At 36.4% G+C, this 19,018-nt stretch overlaps 1 protein-coding gene across 3 annotated transcripts in view; it reads left to right on the forward strand.

Annotated features, from left to right (window-relative positions):
* EPHA3 (EPH receptor A3) overlaps positions 1 to 19,018 on the forward strand; it is a 355,221-nt gene that overhangs the window by 324,431 nt on the left and 11,772 nt on the right. For all 3 annotated transcript variants that reach the window (XM_019429956.2, XM_019429955.2, XM_053903238.1), the window contains exons 14-15: positions 4,393 to 4,542; positions 6,060 to 6,253. In XM_019429956.2, coding sequence (XP_019285501.2) covers positions 4,393 to 4,542; positions 6,060 to 6,253 — 344 coding nt within the window. The remainder of the gene's footprint in view (positions 1 to 4,392; positions 4,543 to 6,059; positions 6,254 to 19,018) is intronic.

Raw genomic sequence — 19,018 nt, forward strand, 5'->3', positions numbered from 1 at the left:
TGCAATTGAGGCTTTAGACACACTCCACATACTGTGATTCTGAGCTTGCCCCAGGCAATTGCAGGCCTTTCTCAAATACATAAAAATCTGGGAAGCTTACATGTAGACATAGAGAGCACCTTAAGTAAATGTGGTCACTTTACAATGTATTTATATATTGTAAAAGAACACATCGTCATAAATTATCTTTATGGTAACAAGCTGTGCTTTACAGTACTCTGAATGCCCAGTAGCATTTTACCAACCAAACTTGAAATTGTCAACTGATTTCAGAGTTTTAGCTCATTAAGGACAGTTGTACTGGAATAGTTTTACTGTGGCAGGAAAGAAGTATGGCAAAGAGGACTTTTTGTCTCACTGAATCCATATTTTTGGATAGCCCGCTGCAGGATGTGTTTGGCAGTTATTCGAAATGCATCTAAAATTTCAAAATACACCCCAACATATGTAATGGAGAAAGCAATTTCTGGACCTGAAAAAGAAAAAAAAAATGTCAAACAATATGAGCTTGAATTTGTTGAGGTGGGGAGTAGATGGGTGTGGAGAGGAACTTTTGTGATCAGTCAAGAGAAAAAGTATGAATAAACTCTACAGTGGGCAACTTGTAAAAAATTTAGTCAATTCTTATAGATTCATTTTATTTTATTTTGATAGTCTCAGACCTACAGATATTTAACTTGAAGGCAGACAGCCTTATCGGGAAGTTAGACTGTATTAAAATGTATGGGTTCTTCTTTCATCCATGTTTCAGAACCGAATTGGGCCCTCAAGGACTGGCATCCAGTGTCTATGTCAATGACATTTATGCTTTTGTAGCCACAGATAGTGTTTGCTCTTGAAGTAAAAACTTATTTTTTACTAAACTCTTTGGTCATATATACCTCCATTTAATAAAGAAAAGTTTCACTATCAATAGGAAGTTATCCTATTTTTGAGTAAAAGAATGGAAGAAAGGTAAAAAGAAAGGAGAAAATAAAATAACAAAAATATTAAAAACATAAAAATAATTAAAAACAGAGGGAAGTATCTCAAAGAGATACTGTTATATTTACCAAAACCCAAGTATAAGAAGATTAGCTCTGTTGAACTTGACCCTTACTTGACAAGAACATAAATAAAAATATCCATGGAAAGTACAGGAATGGTGTTAAAAAAAAGAAAAAGATAATTCTATTTAGTCTATATAAAATCCCAGATAAATCCTGGACCTCATCTGAATGATTTTCCCTTGCTAATTAAAGCTTGTCACATACCATCTAAACCAGTAGTTTTCAAGTGAGGATAATTTTCCTCCTAGGGGATATTTGGCATTGTCTTGAGGCATTTTTGGCTGTCACAATTGGAGGGATGCTAATGTTATCTAGTGGGTAAAGGCCAGGGATGCTACTAAACATCTTTCAATGCACAAGACAGCCCCCACAACAAATAATTTGGTCTAAAGTATCAGTAGTGCTACTGTAGAGAGAGCTTGTTGTGAAATTACCTAACATGTGTAAAGAATGTGTAAAAAATGGGAACGAAGATCAAATATCCCTCTCAAGTACTTGATAATCTCTCCTATCCATACTGGACTGCAAGTTGCATGGGGCAATGTAGAACACATTGCCATTTGTGAAAAAAAACACGCAATATGCAACAGACTGGCCATCTGCCACAAGGCCTAGAATGTTGAACTTTGAGATATCACAAACAGAATGCAATGAATGGTATGACTTTTATTCCTGTTAAAATGTTATTCTCATTTGCTGTCGATCTAACACTTGAAATTTTCTTTTCTCCCAGTGCTCTAAATGTTAGACATGGCCATTTTATTTTTGATTTTTTAATTTTGTTTTGCTAAGATGTCTGTGGAGTAAACTCACAAATAGACATACTCACCTCGCAGTTAAATAGGTCATTTACTTTCAGTCAGCGTATGAGTCTCAACCATGCATTAATTTTTATGTTTAAAAATTGTATTTACTCATCCTACAAAGGAATAGTGTAATATTCATATTAAGAAACAATAATGGTTATTAAGTTATCAGTGATAAATTTAGGTTTTAGGCTGGTAGAGTACCCGCAATACTAATATTGAAACAGTTGGTAGAAGATGCATATTATCTATGGAGCCAAATGAAAATCTTTAAGGCATTCTTCAGACTCTAAAATTTTTAATCCATGCAATACCCTGGGAGATATTTTCATAATTTTGTAGATACTGTAAAAACTTGTTCAGTAATTCTTATATTTACTATTATTATGGAAATAACAGCATTGTTAAATAGCATGCTTGGAAGGAAGACATAAATAAATAGTATGATTTTTTAAAGCTATGATTATGCTATTCACAGGTTCATTCTTAGTATTTATACATTTTCTGAAAAACTAGGCTCAATGTATTATTTTCTAAAAATAGGCTGTAAATGCTCAAAATCATTAAATATCTTCAGTAAAATCTACCACTCTAAGCCCATAACATAGTCCTCTCTCTCAACAAATACACACACACCTCCAGGAAACAAGGTTGTAAACAGGAGAGCTTGAAAGTCGGACTCCTGTTTTAAACTACGGGAATGCAGAGATAAAGGAAGCAAGCCTATAACTCCTCTGAACATCCCAGTCTACACGAGATAATTAAAAGGTAGAAGGATCACAGAACATGGAGTGACCAACTTGGCCTGGAACATTTCCAAATGTTCCACCAATGAGTTTACATTTGACCAGGATGTTCAACTAAGTTTACTAGGTGCAGAAGGCAGACAGGGAAAAAAGCTTCCCAAGAAAAAACAGAATGGCACGTATTTAGGAGAAAGGTAATTCAATTCAAGTCAGTGAGCACTTGTTGAATGCCTACCCGGCACATTTGCCAAGATAATGTCTAAGCAAGACCATTGCTCTCTGCAGTGAGTACAGGCTCATGGGGCTCATGCTCATTATCTTCAGCTTTATGATCTATTTAGCTTTTCATAGGCAAAGGATTTCAAATTATAGTTTGGGTACAAGAATTTTATGTATGGCAACATATAGGACAAAGCTACTACTTGTACGAAAAACTTGTACATCCTGTAAGGCTCAATCCATATGTGACCTCCTCGGTCTCTCTAGTGAGCATCTCAGGCCCTTGTTCTGCATCACAGCTGTCTCTGCTACTGTTCCTAACTCACTGCGAGGTCCATGACCGGCGTGGTCAGCATCACCTGGAGCTTTTTAGACACGCAGACCATAGCTACACTCTGCAACTACTGAATCAGAATTTCCATGGGCACAAGCTCCAGATGATTCATATACATAGTAAAGTTGGAAAACAAAGTACTAGATACTTATTTCTCTCTGCATTTCGTTATTCAAAACAACTAATTATCATTCCTATTTGCCTGATATTTTCCCAACAGAAGGGCTAGTGTGTTATTTATTTTTGTCTCACCCGGAGTGACTAGCATAATACTTCCCATATGGTTGCTACTCAACACATTTTTATTAAACGTATTTATTAAACTGAGAGCAAATTCCATGGGAGTCATACCTTCATACCTCCCATAACTCAGAGAAGCAATATTCTCCTCCAGACTATAAGTTCTGGGAATGTAGTCATTATATCTATCTAGTTCATATGGTGTCTACCTAGGACATGGAAGGTACTTCAGCCATTAATGATGCAGTGAAGCACTGGGTACCGAAGAGAGTTTTTTAGAAGTATAATTTTATTTTGAATGTATTTACTAAACAAATGTCAACGAGAACTTTTGTGTCGAGGAATGGTATAAGTTCTTTACAAATATTAACTTGTATTCTGAACTAAGATTGCTTGGTCAAGCATAAATCTATGCTAAATCAATAAAGGTTGACTCAGGATACCTCATTCAATTCTAAGATAGTCTTTAGCACATCTACTTTGGGTCACTGTGTTGCACATGAGTAATTAATGTGCCATAGTTGATATAAACCAGCAGTAGTTGAGCAGTTTTTAAATGTTTGCCTTTCCTTGATGATTGGAAGTAAACACCTCAGTACATGGTATGCCACTCATTTCTGCTTAATATTAAAATAGAATATCAAGGGGCAGCTGGGCGGCTCACTTGGTTGAATGTCAGACTTTGGCCCAGGTCGTGATCTTGCTGTTCCCGAGTTCGAGCCCGCATCCGGTTCTGTGCTGACAGCTCAGAACCTGGAGCCTGTTTCAGATTCTGTGTCTCCCTCTCTCTCTCTCTGCTCCTCCTCTGCTCATGCTCTGTCTCTCTTTCCCCAAAATAAATAAACATTTAAAAAAAATTTTAAATAGAATATCAAGATATCTCAGCAGAAACCCATATTCCACTTCAGAAGAGAAGCACTCAACTTCAGTCGGGTTTTATATTATATGTTCGCTAGTTTATGCATTGATCGTGCATGTACATGATTTTATATTAAAAGGGAGGCAAGATCCCGATCCGATGGACATCACCAGAAGCTATAGCTTACCGCAAGTTCACGTCAGCCAGCGATGTGTGGAGTTACGGGATTGTTCTCTGGGAGGTGATGTCCTATGGAGAGAGACCATACTGGGAGATGTCCAATCAGGATGTAAGTATTTGTAGTCAATGAATTATGGGTTCAGATTAAGAGATCAAGCTGTGCAAGGAAGTGGAGCATAATGAAACCAGGTGGCTCCCAGTTTGTGACATTGAAACAGAATACTTAGAAGAAATGAAATAGTTTCCAGGTCTTGCAAGGATATTAATTGAGTTGCTTTTACAACTTTACATGTTTCCCTTAAGCAGGGGTTTAGAAATGAGAGAAAATGAAGACATTTGTCGCAAGAATGTAAGGAAATAAGTGACCGCAAAGATAACCAATACGTATAGGGGACTGTTTGAAGTATTTTTGCTACAGAAGTGCTTCTATGTAATATTAATAAACCACATTACTGCCACCCTTCAGTAGGTTTAATTAATGATCTGTGCCAACATTTTGTTTCCTTAAACATAGTATTTCCCAAAGTCAGACAAAACAGCCAATCTGCAGTATGTTGTTTCTCTTCATGTATTAAACTTGCACACGAATTTAGTTACACACCCTGAAGTGTCTGGATGGAAAAAATGATCTTTAACTTTCTGTGGCAACTGTGATGTGATTTTTCAAAAGGATTTGTGTTTTTGTAAGTGATGCTTTGCAAATGCTTCGTCAAAGGATGCTATTGACATGGGATCAGCACTCAGAGATTTTTCTTTATGCTTAGCCGGAGACTATGAGCTGGATCTTAAAGATTCATAAGATGGAAAGCTGAGATGCTTTTAGTCATTTCCTACTCACTACATACAAAACTGCTTTTACTGTATTTGGATATAAAAACCTTTCTGTACTTCTCTAGTCAAGCTGTTTTCTGTGACAGTGCTGGGAAAATCGGACTCTTCCACATCTCTGTTTTCCCAATCTTCTCTATATTAGAGGATCTCAAAGTGAGATCTCTGGACTACCACCTCTAGCGTGGCCTGGGAATTTGTAGTAATGCAAATTCTCAGGCCTTCCTCGAGACTGACGAACCAGAGGAGAGCCATCTTTGTATTAATAAGTCCTCCAGATTATTCTGATACACAGTAAGTTTGAAAAATCACTGTTTGGGGTGATTTAAAAGTACAAATGAATTAATAGTTACTTCATGGTTCAGCACATAGGATTTTACCTAAGGAATTTACTATGACTTGAAAGGTACCATTTGAATTAAGTCCAACTGAAATCTGTAGACTTTCTCTGCACTCATTCATACATGAACAATATTCCACATACCTCTGTATTACCAAGTAATAGTTTCTTTGTAACTCTGAGTTTCCTATATCATAGAAAGTTTCTTTTGATTTTATTCTGCAAAGTATCTTTACAAATGCTTCTTTCCTAAATTCACTTTCTCTGTCGATCTTCCTGTGTATAACATTTCCAGTTATGAATAATCTCTTACTAATTTGATAAGCTGTTATCCTTTCCAGCAACTTAAAATGGGAACTTTCTCACTTAACTTTAAAATATTCATCTTGGTGTGCCTTGCCCATGGAAAATAAAAGGAGTCTCAGCTCTTAAGTCCCTGGAAACTGCTTCTCACACAGGTGATCAAAGCTGTGGATGAAGGCTATCGGCTGCCGCCCCCCATGGACTGCCCAGCTGCATTGTACCAGCTGATGCTGGACTGCTGGCAGAAAGACAGAAACAACAGACCCAAGTTTGAGCAGATTGTCAGCATTCTGGACAAGCTTATCCGGAACCCGGGCAGCCTGAAGATCATCACCAGTGCAGCAGCAAGGTGACACTTAGATTTTACATTCTGCACTCACTCTGAAATTGATGTATTTTCTATCTCCAGGGTATTAATTTTTTTTTCCTCCCACCTCCCTCATTGCATTCTTTGAAACTTGTATTCCCGAGTAATGGAGAAAAGTGTCTTTTTTTTTTTCTTTCTTTAAAAAAAAGATCTTCCAAGAGGAATTATCCATGATGATAAGATTCAGAGATATTTCTAACGTCCATCTTGACTAGGAATTAGTCTACATTCAGGCTTGTGTTTAAGTCTTTGGAAAATAGGAACCCCAGACACATAGCTCCTTTTCACTCTTTACTGTTTAAACAAAATTCTTTTAAAGTAAAAAAAAAAATGAGTGGTGGTAAATCCTAGTGAAGTCCTGTCCTGATTCATTCCTCATTTAAAATAAAGCTTCAAAAATAAAAATGCTTCTAAAATATTGCACCGGCTAGCAGAATGCAGTTTCTCCCACCGTGTAATTAAACAAAGTTTGTTTAACCCATATCATGTGCCAACAGCTTTGTTAGACATCGTAGAGAAGAAAACTGAGAATGAAAGTGTTGGTGTCCCCAGACTGCAACACAAATGTCAGTACATGATAGCCATAATGCAACCCAGAATGCATGACATCCATTAGGTTTTATGCATCTCCCGCCTAGTTAAGAATCACTCAGTTCTCCTCATGATGTTGGGAAATGGAAGTGAAAATGTATCTAAAAAAGTGCAATTAAAGAAATGGGGAAGAAGAGATGAATTTTGCCAGGGGCACGAGAACAAAGAAGTGTTAATATATTTAGTACTTCCTAGTGAAACTAAAGGCAAAGCTAACTGTCATGTTTAATGATTTATATTCTCATTGTACATATAAGAGAAGAACAATTCTTTTACATTCTAATGATATGTGCTCTTATAGGACGGTTATATGGTTTTAGTAAAAGAACTACACTTCATGTGCCTAGAAATCCACAGTATTAAGTGACACGTATAAATGCTACATAGTGATGATTTACTGTGACTCATGTGTAAGAGATATAAAATACTGCCTTACTGGTAGGAATTTCTTTCTTTTTTGCTGTCTTTATTGATAATCACCAAGAATTATGACTCTCAAACTGATAGAGCATTTGCTGTTGCACTTTATAATCGTGCATGTGATTTTTTTGACATTAAAAGGAACCATTCTTTTGAACATACATGATCCAGCTTTTGCACTATATTTGGATAAAATGAATAAGGGGAATCTGAACCAAAGTCTTAATATCAGTATCTAAAATTTATAGATTATTTGTTGAAAATAGCATTTAGGGGTCACTAGATTGAACTTGACATATTCTTGTAGGAAAAACTACTCATAATTTATCCTGTAAGAATGAATCTCTATCCCAATCTTCACAGAGAGAAACTGTACAGACTCTTTTGGATATCCAACTGACAGTTTGACAACCAACAGTATAACAAACCCATCCTTCCCTGAGCCATAGGGTCCTTGTTTTGTACCCCGAAGCCATTTCTTTTTATCCTTACTCAATATCAATCCTAGAGAAAAAAAAAAAAAACTCCACATTTTTTAATTATTTCTATATCATAAAGAAAACATTCAAACCATTTCCATAGGATGGTATTATCAAAATAAAAACCAACCCATCTAATAGGATCAAGGGATATTTAACTCCACTTCTGCATGGAAAAATGGTGTTAATATCATATTGTAGTATGTCAGGATATCCAAATTTTAGCATACTTCTTAAGTTCATTTTTCCATTCTTATTGAAATTTAATATTATTTCTCCTAATATATATTCTTTTGTAAATGTTTATGTATTTTGAGAAAGAGAGAGCAAGCGTGAGCAGGGGAGGGGCAGAGAGAAAGAAGGAGAGAGAATCCCAATCAAGCTTTGCTTAACTAACTTAGCCACTCAGGTGCCCCTCTCCTAATATATATTCTTTAATACTTGAATAAATTCTGTGTATTTTGTCAGAAAACATGTAATTTTCGTGAAAATATTTTTCTAATAAGTGTCATACATCTTGATTCACTTAAATATAAAAGTCTTAGAAATTATGTTTATAGGTTTACTTATTGCCATTAAAACACACAAGTGGGTGGACTACATCATTGTAAATTTATTAGTAACAAACAAGTTGCCATGCAACAATGTCAAGAAAATATTTATTTTTCCTTTAGAAAACTTGCTTTCCCACTTTGACAATGATTATTTCATCCTTTATCATAACTGATTAAACTCATTCCCTTCCCCCTATAATTTTTCGGTGATGCCCTTGCCACATACTTCATCAAGAAAATGCAAGCCATCAAATGGGAAATTCCAGCAGCAAAACAAAAAATTACTGGTGCCGCACCCATGCGTCTTATCTTTTTCTCCCCCTCTCTTTCTCTAATTACAAGAGAGGAAGAGAGGAGATGTCCCTCTATTTGTCAGAGGCAAATCCTTCCTTTCTGTCCCTTGCTCTCCCCTCTTTCTCCCTCTCCTTCTCCCTTGCATATCCAGGTCCTTTTGTTGGCAGAACCATTGTTATAGAAATATGTTCTATTACATTGTTTCTCAAATTTCCCTGGCAAGAAGAATCACTGGGAGGAGCTAATTAAACATTCAGCTATCCAGGTCTCGCCCAACTACTGATCCAGAATGTCTAGGAAAGGGGAGTGGAATTTGGATGCTTGATAAAAACTTCAGGTGATTGTTGTCATAAAGGCAATTTAGGAAATGCTGTTTACCAACATCACCTCTGCCGGCCTCACATCTCTGCCAACTCCTTCCTTATTTGTCTGCGAGCCTTCATAGCCAAACTTCTCAAATAAGTTTCACAGTCATCTCAAACTTAATATTCTGAAAGTTTATGTTTTTATTTTCTCCTGGTAGCCTCATCCTTCCACCACTTTCCTAATTTAGTTTAATATACCAGCACCTATTCATTTGCCCAGTCAGGATTAGACTAATTCTTCGCATCTCTTTCTTGCCCTCCACACTTTGATCTAGAAGGTCACTGGATCAGCATGATCCGTCCCTCTCCCTTTCCACTGCAAACCCCGTCTGTTATGACTGTTTACCCCTCTGGCTGAGACACTGCAGTGGTCTCCTGACTTGTCGCCCTGCTTTCATTCTTTCATTCATTCATCTTTGCACATAGCCTTCTGAATTTTCTTATCAAAATACATGGAATTTGGGGTGCCTACGTGCTCAGTAAGTGACTCTTGCTTTTGGCTCAGGTCATGATCTCATGGTTTGTGAGTTCGAGCCCCGCATTGGGCTCTGCACTGACACTGTGGAGTCTGCTTGGAATTCTGTGTCTCCTGTCTCTCTCTATCTCTCTCCTGCTCGTGCTCTCTCTCTCTCTCTCAAAATTAATCAATAAACTTAAAAAAATATGTGATTTAATTTCAGTCACCTTTTTATAGCCAATTTTGAACTGGAAAAAAATCTAGACTCTTGTTGACAACTTAAATAGCCCTGCTTTTCCGATGTCATTTCTTTTATTCAAAGGTTACTTTCTTCATATTTCAACAACTGTTTATTGTATGCTAGTATACTATGTGCTAGACATGTGTAGACTCTGGAGAATGGTGGAGAAGGCAAAAATGGTCCCTACCTTGCCAGAGCTTAAATTACAGAGGATGTACAATAGACAACAGACAAGCACAGATTATAGGAAGGAAATAAATAGATAGTTGTGATAGATAGTAAAAGGGTGATTGGGCAAGAACCCTCTGTGGAGAGACATTTGAGCTAAGACCTAAAGAAAGAAAAAGAGCCGGCTGTCTAAAGAGCCCTACCCCCTCCGCGCGCGCACACACACACACACACACTCCTAAAAAAAAGTATTCTTGGCATAGGAAAAAGCAACTGCAAATGAGTTTGGAGGGTTCTAGAAAGTGGCAGAAGGACAACATAACTGAAGAGCAGTAGGGGAAGGAAGAGTCTGTCATGAGTCTGAGAAAGCAAACAGAAGCCAGAGCACTTGAGGCTACCCAGGCCATGTGAGGACTTTGGAATTTTTTTGAAAAACATGAGGAATCCATTAAGGCATTTAAAGCAGAGAAGCAGCGTGATTTGATTTACATGGCTGCTTTGTGGAGGGAGGGCGAAAAGTGTGAAGAGAGGGGCATTGCAAGCTTCCAATCTCTGTGCCACTTCCACTTAAACAACGCTCTAGCCTCAGTGGCCAGCGTCAAGTTCCTTCAGAAGGCCAAGGCATTTCAGGTATGAAGACAGTAGCACATGCTGTTCTCCTTATGTTAGATTCTCAGTTTCATCCCTTCCTCCCTCTTCTGCAACTTGTATTGATTGAGGCATTCTCTGGCAACATCCTGTAAAGGCCCACACCATTATTTTTTATACAGAGTGCCATCACGGTTTTAACTCACTTGTGTTTTTTCTCTTTTTAAGTATCTATTTCTCCGATAATCCTAAGCCCTGTGAGATTCGATGCCATGCTTCTCTTGTATTACCAGTAGCGGGTTGGTACTGGGAATTCAGTAATATCTATTAAGTACATGAGTATACATTTTCTAAAATAATAAATGTCCATTTCAATAGATACACGATTTTTAGAGAATATTCTAGTTTTTTTTTCTATTCATTATGTAGGTTTCTGCAGATGTTAGTCATAATACTAAAAGCTTAAAATTTTCTTCTCAGCAAAATTTCATGTCTTTCTGCCACCCCAACTTCAAAAACATCCTCCTCCAAACACACTAGGAGCCCATCACAATCTGAGTTTGTGAATGACACCAAGACTTCAGGTTTCTGAATGACTTCTCTAGATCAATGTACAGAGTTATGCCTAGAAAGTCCTATGGAAAAATAACATTATTCTATCATTCCTATAGGGATGATGTTTTCCAGAGTCATCCTGAGTTGAGTTAGTTTTGTGGCAAACTTTATTTCATATATTATTACAGAAATCCTTTTATAATGCATCATTTCACTTCTGAGCCTTCAGTAGAGTTGATGATTCGTAACAGAATCTTTCCCAGAGAGTCTAAGAGTTTCTTGGTGTCTATCACTGCTGGAAGTGGAAAGGTATATGAGCCCGTGAACAAGGTGTGCGTGCTAAAAACTTACTTGGATGTTGGAAACGGTGGTAAGGAGAGAAGGAAAGTTATATTAAATTTTATGCCATGTTTGTCTTCTAGTAATTGATTTCTTTTCCTAAAAGTAGTATAATTAGAGGAGACATACATGAATTTGAAGTTTAGACAGTACATCAAAATGAAACCACAGATGTTTATTTAGCAGTTACTTTGTGCAAGGCATTGTACTATGCCCTGTGGTGATCAGTTGCAGAGAAGAAGTACCTTCTGAATGGTGGATGAAATTTCTGTGAGCACATAACAGCGTTAATACTAGGGGAACACTGTGCAAAAAAGAAAGACACACAAAAACTTAGGATCCTTCCAAATTTTATTGCATAATACAATTCTGCTGGAATATAGTATGAAGAAAGAGCCTGATCGATTATTTCATCATATAATGGAAGATTTAATGTCATTAGAAATCTGGGCTTTGGGGGCGCCTCAGTGGCTCAGTCGGGTGGCTTGATTTCAGCTCAGGTCATGATCTCATGGTCCGTGAGATCAAACTCTAATCAGGCTCCACACCGAGCGTGGAGCCCACTTGAAATTGTCTGACTGTATGTCTGTCTCTAAAAAAAAAAAAAAAAAAAAAAAAAAAAATCTGGACTTTTGTCTTTGAGGAAAAGAGGAGCCATTGAAGATACTTAAAGGATATGTAGTTCTATGCCTATGGAATAATTCTCTGGCAGCTATACCTAAGAACTGGAGGTGAAGAGGTTGGTAATAAGGATTTTGAAGGTGATTGATTTCAGTAGTCTAAGAAAGGACTTCCTCTAGAGTAGAGCAGAGGAAATAAAAGGAAAAGATGTGAATTCAAAAAAATTTCCTGAAGTATTATAGGACATGGTGGCCAATGAGATGTGCAGAGTGACAGGGAAAGTATCGGAGAGTACTTCCAGGTTTTGAACATGGAGGACGATAAGAACAGTGCTTTCGCTGACAGCATAGGAAGGGCGTTAGGAAGAACAGGTCTGCAAGGCAGATGAGCACTTTGGAACAATGAGACCAAGTCCTGCAAGAAACTAGAAGTTTATATCTCAAACTGGGGAGCCATTAAAACTGGATAATCAATTTAGAACCTTCTCTCTATAAAGAAAAAAAAACTCATAGAAACTTGCTTAATAGTACAAATCTCAATCTAGGAATGCTGGGTTTTACCATAAATATACCTATTTTTTTTCTAAAATTTTAATTTCTAGTTAAAGTTCTCATATGGATTTTGAAGAGATTTTTTTATATTTTTTTAAGTTTATTTTAAGAGAGAGAGAAAGAGAACGCAAGGAGGAGAGGAGGGGTGGAGAGAAAGAACCCCAAGCAGTCTCTGCACCATCAATACAGAGCCGGTTGCAGGACTCGAACTGACACACCATGAGATCGGGACCTGAGCCGAAATCAAGAGCCAGACACTCAACCAACTGAGCCACCCAGGTGCCCTTGGATTATCAACAGATTTTAACCTCCAAATAGAGATTTTAATCTCTGAACACTCCAAGAGTGTTGGTTCATACAGGTCGCCAATGAGTCATCCCTCCTCCCAATCTTCCAGATTGAACTTTTGAGCTTCTCCTTGCTGCCTCTGGGGTGCCCTATTATCTAGGAATCTTTCTGAAACTTCTAAAATGCCTCAGTCATTTAGTCCAGAAGTCACTAACTAAAATGTGTGCAAGAGCCAAGAAGATAATTGAAATGGGTATATGCTTCCATCCTATGTAATAAGATGCTATGGTAGCTCATGAGGATTTCAGGCACCTTATGAGGGGATTGTGGAGCCAATTAATGCCATTGGATGGAAATCCTAAAAGGAAAACGGTATGAAACATTCAAAACTATCTCAAAACAGTAAGCCACTGCATAAACTTCTACCCAGAGAGAAAGAAAATGGTCTCTTTAAGCTGTGGGGAACAGTACCAATCACAGAGCAGAAGAATATGAAATGGTTAGTAGAAACAAGGAATAGAATTACACATGTGACTTAGACCATTACGGAATCCGCAGCTCAAGGAATTTTCCAAAAGTGGATAGAATGAAGTGTGTTATCAAAAGCTGCTGAAGAGTGAGCAAACAAAAATACAACTGAAGAAAGAAAGCCATTCAGTTAAGCAGTGAGCATAACATTGGTTTCTTTTTAGAGGAATATTTTGATTATTTTAGAGTGATAAATGAGATACAAAATTTTAAGAGGTTTAGTTATAATTAAATAATGAATAAGCAGGGTGAAGACAGTGTTTTTGAGAAATTTAGAAAAAAATACAAATATAATGTACATATAGAAAATGGTAAAAATAAAACTCCCTCCCATTTTAAGAATTGAAGAAATCTTTCTTAAAGAAGTTTTTGACAAGCTCTATTAGAAAGCTGTAATCATCAAGACAGTATGGTACTGGCACAAAAAAGACACTCAGGTCAATGGAACAGAATAGAGAACCCAGAAATGGACCCATAAACATATGGCCAACTCATCTTCGACAAAGCAGGAAAGAATATCCAATGGAATAAAAGCAGCAAATGGTGTTGGGAAAACTGGACAGCGACATGCAGAAGAATGAACATAGACCACTCTCTTACAACCATCCACAAAAATGAACTCAAAATAAATGAAAAACCTAAATGTAAGATAGAAAACCATCAAAAGCCTAGAGGAGAAAACAGGCAACAATCTCTTTGACCTGAGCCACAGCAACTTCTTACTAGACATGTCTATGGAGGCAAGGAAAACAACAGCAAAAATGAACTATTGGTACTTCATCAAGATAAAAAGCTTCTGCACACCAAAGGAAACAATCAACAAAACCAAAAGACAACGGATGGAATGAAAGAAGATATTTGCAAATGGCATATTAAATAAGGGGTTACTATTCAAAATCTATAAAGAACTCATCAAACTCAACACCCAAAAACAAATAATCCAGTGAAGAAATGGGCAGAAGACATGAACAGACACTTTTCTAAAGAAGACATCCAGATGGCTAACAGACAGATAAAAAGGAGTTCACCATGACTCATCATCAGAGAAATACAAATCAAAACCACAATGAGATACCACCTCACACCTGTCAGAATGGCTAAAATCAACAACTCAGGCAACGACAGATGTGGGCGAGGATGCAGAGCAAGAGGAACCCTTTTGCACTGCTGGTGGGAATGAAAACTGGTGCAGCTGCTCTGGAAAACAGTATGGAGGTTCCTCAAAAAGTTTAAAATGGAGATACCCTATGACCCAGCAATTGTGCTACTAGGTATTTATCCAAAGGATATAAAAATCCTGATTTGAAGTGGCACATGCACTCCAATGTTTATAGCAGTGCTATCAACAATAGCCAAATTATGGAAAGAGCCCAAATGTCCACTGACTGACAAATAGATAAAGGAGATGTGGTATATATATATACAATTGAATATTACTCAGCAATAAAAAAGAATGAAATCTTCCCATTTGCAACAATGTGGATGGAACTAGGATGTATAATGCTAAGCAAAATAAGGCAGAAAAATATCATATGATTTCACTCACATGTGGAATTTAAGAAACAAAACAGATGAACATAGGGGAATGGAAGGAAAAATAAGATAAAAACAAAGAGAAATGCGAACTGTAAGAGAATCTTAAATACAGAGAACACACCGAGGGTTTCTGGAAGGGTGTTGGGTAGGGGAACAGACTAAATGGGTGATGGGCATTAAGAAGGATACTTGTTGGGATAAGAACTAGGTGTTACATGTAAGTGATGAATCGCTAAATTCTACTCCTGAAACCATTATTATACTATATGTTAACTAACTTGGATTTAAATAATTTTTTTTAATTTCTTGATAGAAAACAGTTCTATAAAAATAAATTGAAAATGGTCTTACAGTGATAAATTTTCTCTTACTTCCTAACATGTAATTTAGTTATACAGATAGGAGAAATATACAAAATTCATTTTTTAAAAGAGACTATTTTGAAGGATTAGTTTTATACTATTTAAATTAATGTCATGATATACATTTTTATATTATATAAATATTCAATTGCCTTTACATTGTATATAAGATATAGCTCCTGAATTTAAATAAATTATTTCTATGAATATAGCTAAATTAAAAATAAAGAAGGTTAACAATAGAGAAAAATGAGAGATGAATTAATTCACTTCCATTCAGGCAATAAGATGGCCTCTTTAATTTTTGGATACTTTTGTATATAAAATGAAATAGATCAATTATTTTTAAATTCACAGAACTTTCATACTCCAGGCAGTTATATTATTTAATAGTATTATAAATTTATGGAAAACACATTTTTGTTACAAAGAATTAAATACATTCCATATATTTAGAATGGAGGTCTAAAGTGAAGGTAACCAAATTCATGGCATAAGATCTTTTTGTTTGTTTGTTTACATTTTTATTTATTTTTGAGAGACAGAGATAGAGCACACGTGGGGGAGGGGCAGAGAGAGAATGAGACACAGAATCTGAAGCAGGCTCCAGGCTCTGAGCTGTCAGCACAGAGCCCAGTGCGGGGCTCCAACTCAACAAACTGTGAGACCATGACCCGAGCTTAAGTTGGACGCTTAACCGACTGAGCCACCCAGGCACCCCTCATGGCATAAGATCTTAAACAATATATTTAATAGTAATTTACAATGAAGTTCTGGATACTCTGGTTTCTCTTCAGATCGCACAATGAAGTTCTGGAGATCCAGTTGTACTTAGTTAACTTATTGAAATGATTTAACTATATTGTTCCATTGCATCGATCACTATCTTTAAAGGGACTCATATTTATTAACTTGCAAGATAAATGGAGCAATACTAGTAATTTTTCCCTGTTAATGTCACTAAATTAGTATGAATCAAAGCTTCTGATCGCTAAGAGAACAAAATATAATTCTTTTTGAGAGTAAGTATTTTGACAACTACTGCATCCTTTAAAAGAAGTCTAACAACCAAAAAAACAGTCTATTTCTCCATGTGACTTTGACCTCCAATTCTGAAACTGACAGGGTGACTTTCCTCACTAATCAAATATTATACAGAACTTTTTAGAGGGAAGCAAATATGCCAAATACCCAGGTGATTTTTTTTTTTAATCTTAAAAATCAAAGTAGGTAATTTTGCCACTGGGAGGAATTAAACCAGCTGTAATAGCTATAACTGCTAAGATTCTTATCCTTAAGGCCTAAAGATAATTAAAATAAACACAGCGACTGTACTTCACCTTAATGTGTCGTGTATATCCTACTCCCCTGTTGGGAACTCTATATACTCAAAAAGGATTCTTAGTTACTGATGACAAATTAAATTTGCTTAAACTTTATCTGGAATTTTTAATGTTCGATATAAAAAGATCAAGATTGTAATAAATCCACATTTTAAAAAATTGGTAAATAAAAGATTTTCCCCCTGAAATATGATGAGAAGGCACCATTTCAAATTAAAAAAATCAACAATAAATTATAAAAGATATTGGAAAATTAGATTACTAATTTCAGACAATAATAAAGATAGATATAATTAATATTCTGCCTTTAAGAAACTATTCTTGAGTAAATATATTTCCTGAAACTGTTCAGAACAGACAATAAGTAGATAATTACAGTGGTATAACATACATCTCCAGTATTATTGATATTTACTTCTAAACTCAGTTGGCATCCACTTACTTATTCAGGGAATGTGTATTCATTACTGTTTTTATTCATGAAAGATAAAGCCCTTTGTATACCAAAAGGAGTCTTTTCATGATATAAAAAGATAACGTTCAATCCTAGTGGTTTGGAATTCTAAAGCAATATTGAAGTAACATCATTATGAGAATATTTTCTTGGGAGTGACAGTTGTTTATTGACATTGGGTGCCCAATATCAGGTGCTAATTGGTATGAAACCTTTTGCAGGTAAAATAGGATTTAATCAGAAGAAAATATATGTATACGTCTTTAATGCAACAGTATGAAAACCCATAAAGGAATAATTCACAAACCTAAATACAAGGAGGGAGAGAGAAGGGGAGGAAAGTTATTTTTTGCTTCCCCTGAGCAAACATGTAATTTCCATGATTTCTTTTTAATGACTGCGGTCTGCGGCCAGTAGGTACTGATTTATGAAAAGCTGTAAAAGATCAGGTGGAACTCTGCAGGACATCGTTTACAGCTGCATGGATTGAAACCTATCTAATTTGTCTAGTAAAAGTGTGAGCTCACAGTGCACATCACCCAGCCTATAAATTTCCCCTTCAGACCCAAGTCTGGGGCTGGGTCTAAAAAAAAAAAAAAAAAAAAAAAAAAAAAAACCCAATGCCTGCAGCTGCTCAAAAAGCCCACATTCCCTTGGTGCGCATGAAGAGACATCACAGGCTCTTCACAGTGAGAGACAAATTCCTATCCATTGATAAACTCTCCAGATGTCCTCTCAGAGGAGGAAAGGAACCAATTTTTATTTGAATTCCCAAGAGAAATCCTGGAAGTGGAAAAATGATACTTTGCAGGGCTGGTTATTCTGAGGTCACTGGCATTAAAATTAGGCCATTCTTTGTCTTCATTGTACTTTGATCCAAGTAATAAACAGAAAAACTCAGTTGGGGTCACTCTAATCCCTAATCTGCACATCCTGTTCTATTTCAATTTGTTTATACTAATTTTCTCTAAACTCTTGTTGAGTCTGGCTATAGTGTTGAGTTTAAAAATACAAACCATTTTGAACTAAGAAGAAAAAAAACTCTGCATTTTGCTATTAGGCACAGTTCATAAATATTCTGAATAAATGTCCTGGGGTTTGATTCTTCATACCCACAAACCCATAAATAAAGGAGTATTGCTGTTCATGGGACCAAGAGTCGACAAGAGTCGACATTAGAGTCTATGCTACAGCTACTGTAGAAATCCAAGCTGTGGTGTGTGCCTGTGTGCATGTGCACATATGCCTATAGATGGTTTAATATATCATTGTCTTCTACGTATGACTTCATTTTTCTTATCAAAATTTCTTACACCTGATTTAATGTTATTCCTATCAATTTTGTTTACTAATTCAGTGGCTTACCCAGAGGGTCCAATGTTACATCTAATGCTGGCTAGTGACAAAGGCTATTTTACCCATGAGCGTCATGCTAAAACAATCCAAGAATATCGTGTAAATTTTGGAATCTAGCCTGTATATCTGTATCTGTGATTCCTCAAAATCCTAGGGAAAAAAAAAAAACAAAGGCAAGAAATTTATAATTATTAAAATAAGCCTTTTTTTCAGTTGAATAATTTAAAGAATCATAGAGAACTATTTATACATATGCCCCAGGAGAGAATAATTTATAAAATGTTATATTTTGTAGTTTTCTAGGTATTCCTTGGAGAAATCAATGATTTTTAAAAATCATTTCTAATTTTTGTTTCTTTTTTTCCTTTTTTTATTTTTTTAATTTTTTTTAACATTTATTCATTTTTGAAAGGCAGAGAGAGACAGAGCGCGGATGGGGGAGGGGCAGAGAGAGAGGGAGACACAGAAACAGAAGCAGGCTCCAGGCTCTGAGCTGTCAGCACAGAGCCCGACGCGGGGCTCGAACTCACGGACCATGAGATCATGACCTGAGCCGAAGTCGGCCGCTTAACCGACTGAGCCACCCAGGCGCCCCATCTTTTTTTCCTTTTTTTAAGATAACCTCTGATTATTAGTTAAAATTAAACCATAATATAT

This window comes from Panthera pardus, unplaced genomic scaffold (assembly GCF_024362965.1).
Source record: "Panthera pardus isolate Hobbes unplaced genomic scaffold, ASM2436296v1 HiC_scaffold_16, whole genome shotgun sequence".
Taxonomy (NCBI): domain Eukaryota; kingdom Metazoa; phylum Chordata; class Mammalia; order Carnivora; family Felidae; genus Panthera; species Panthera pardus.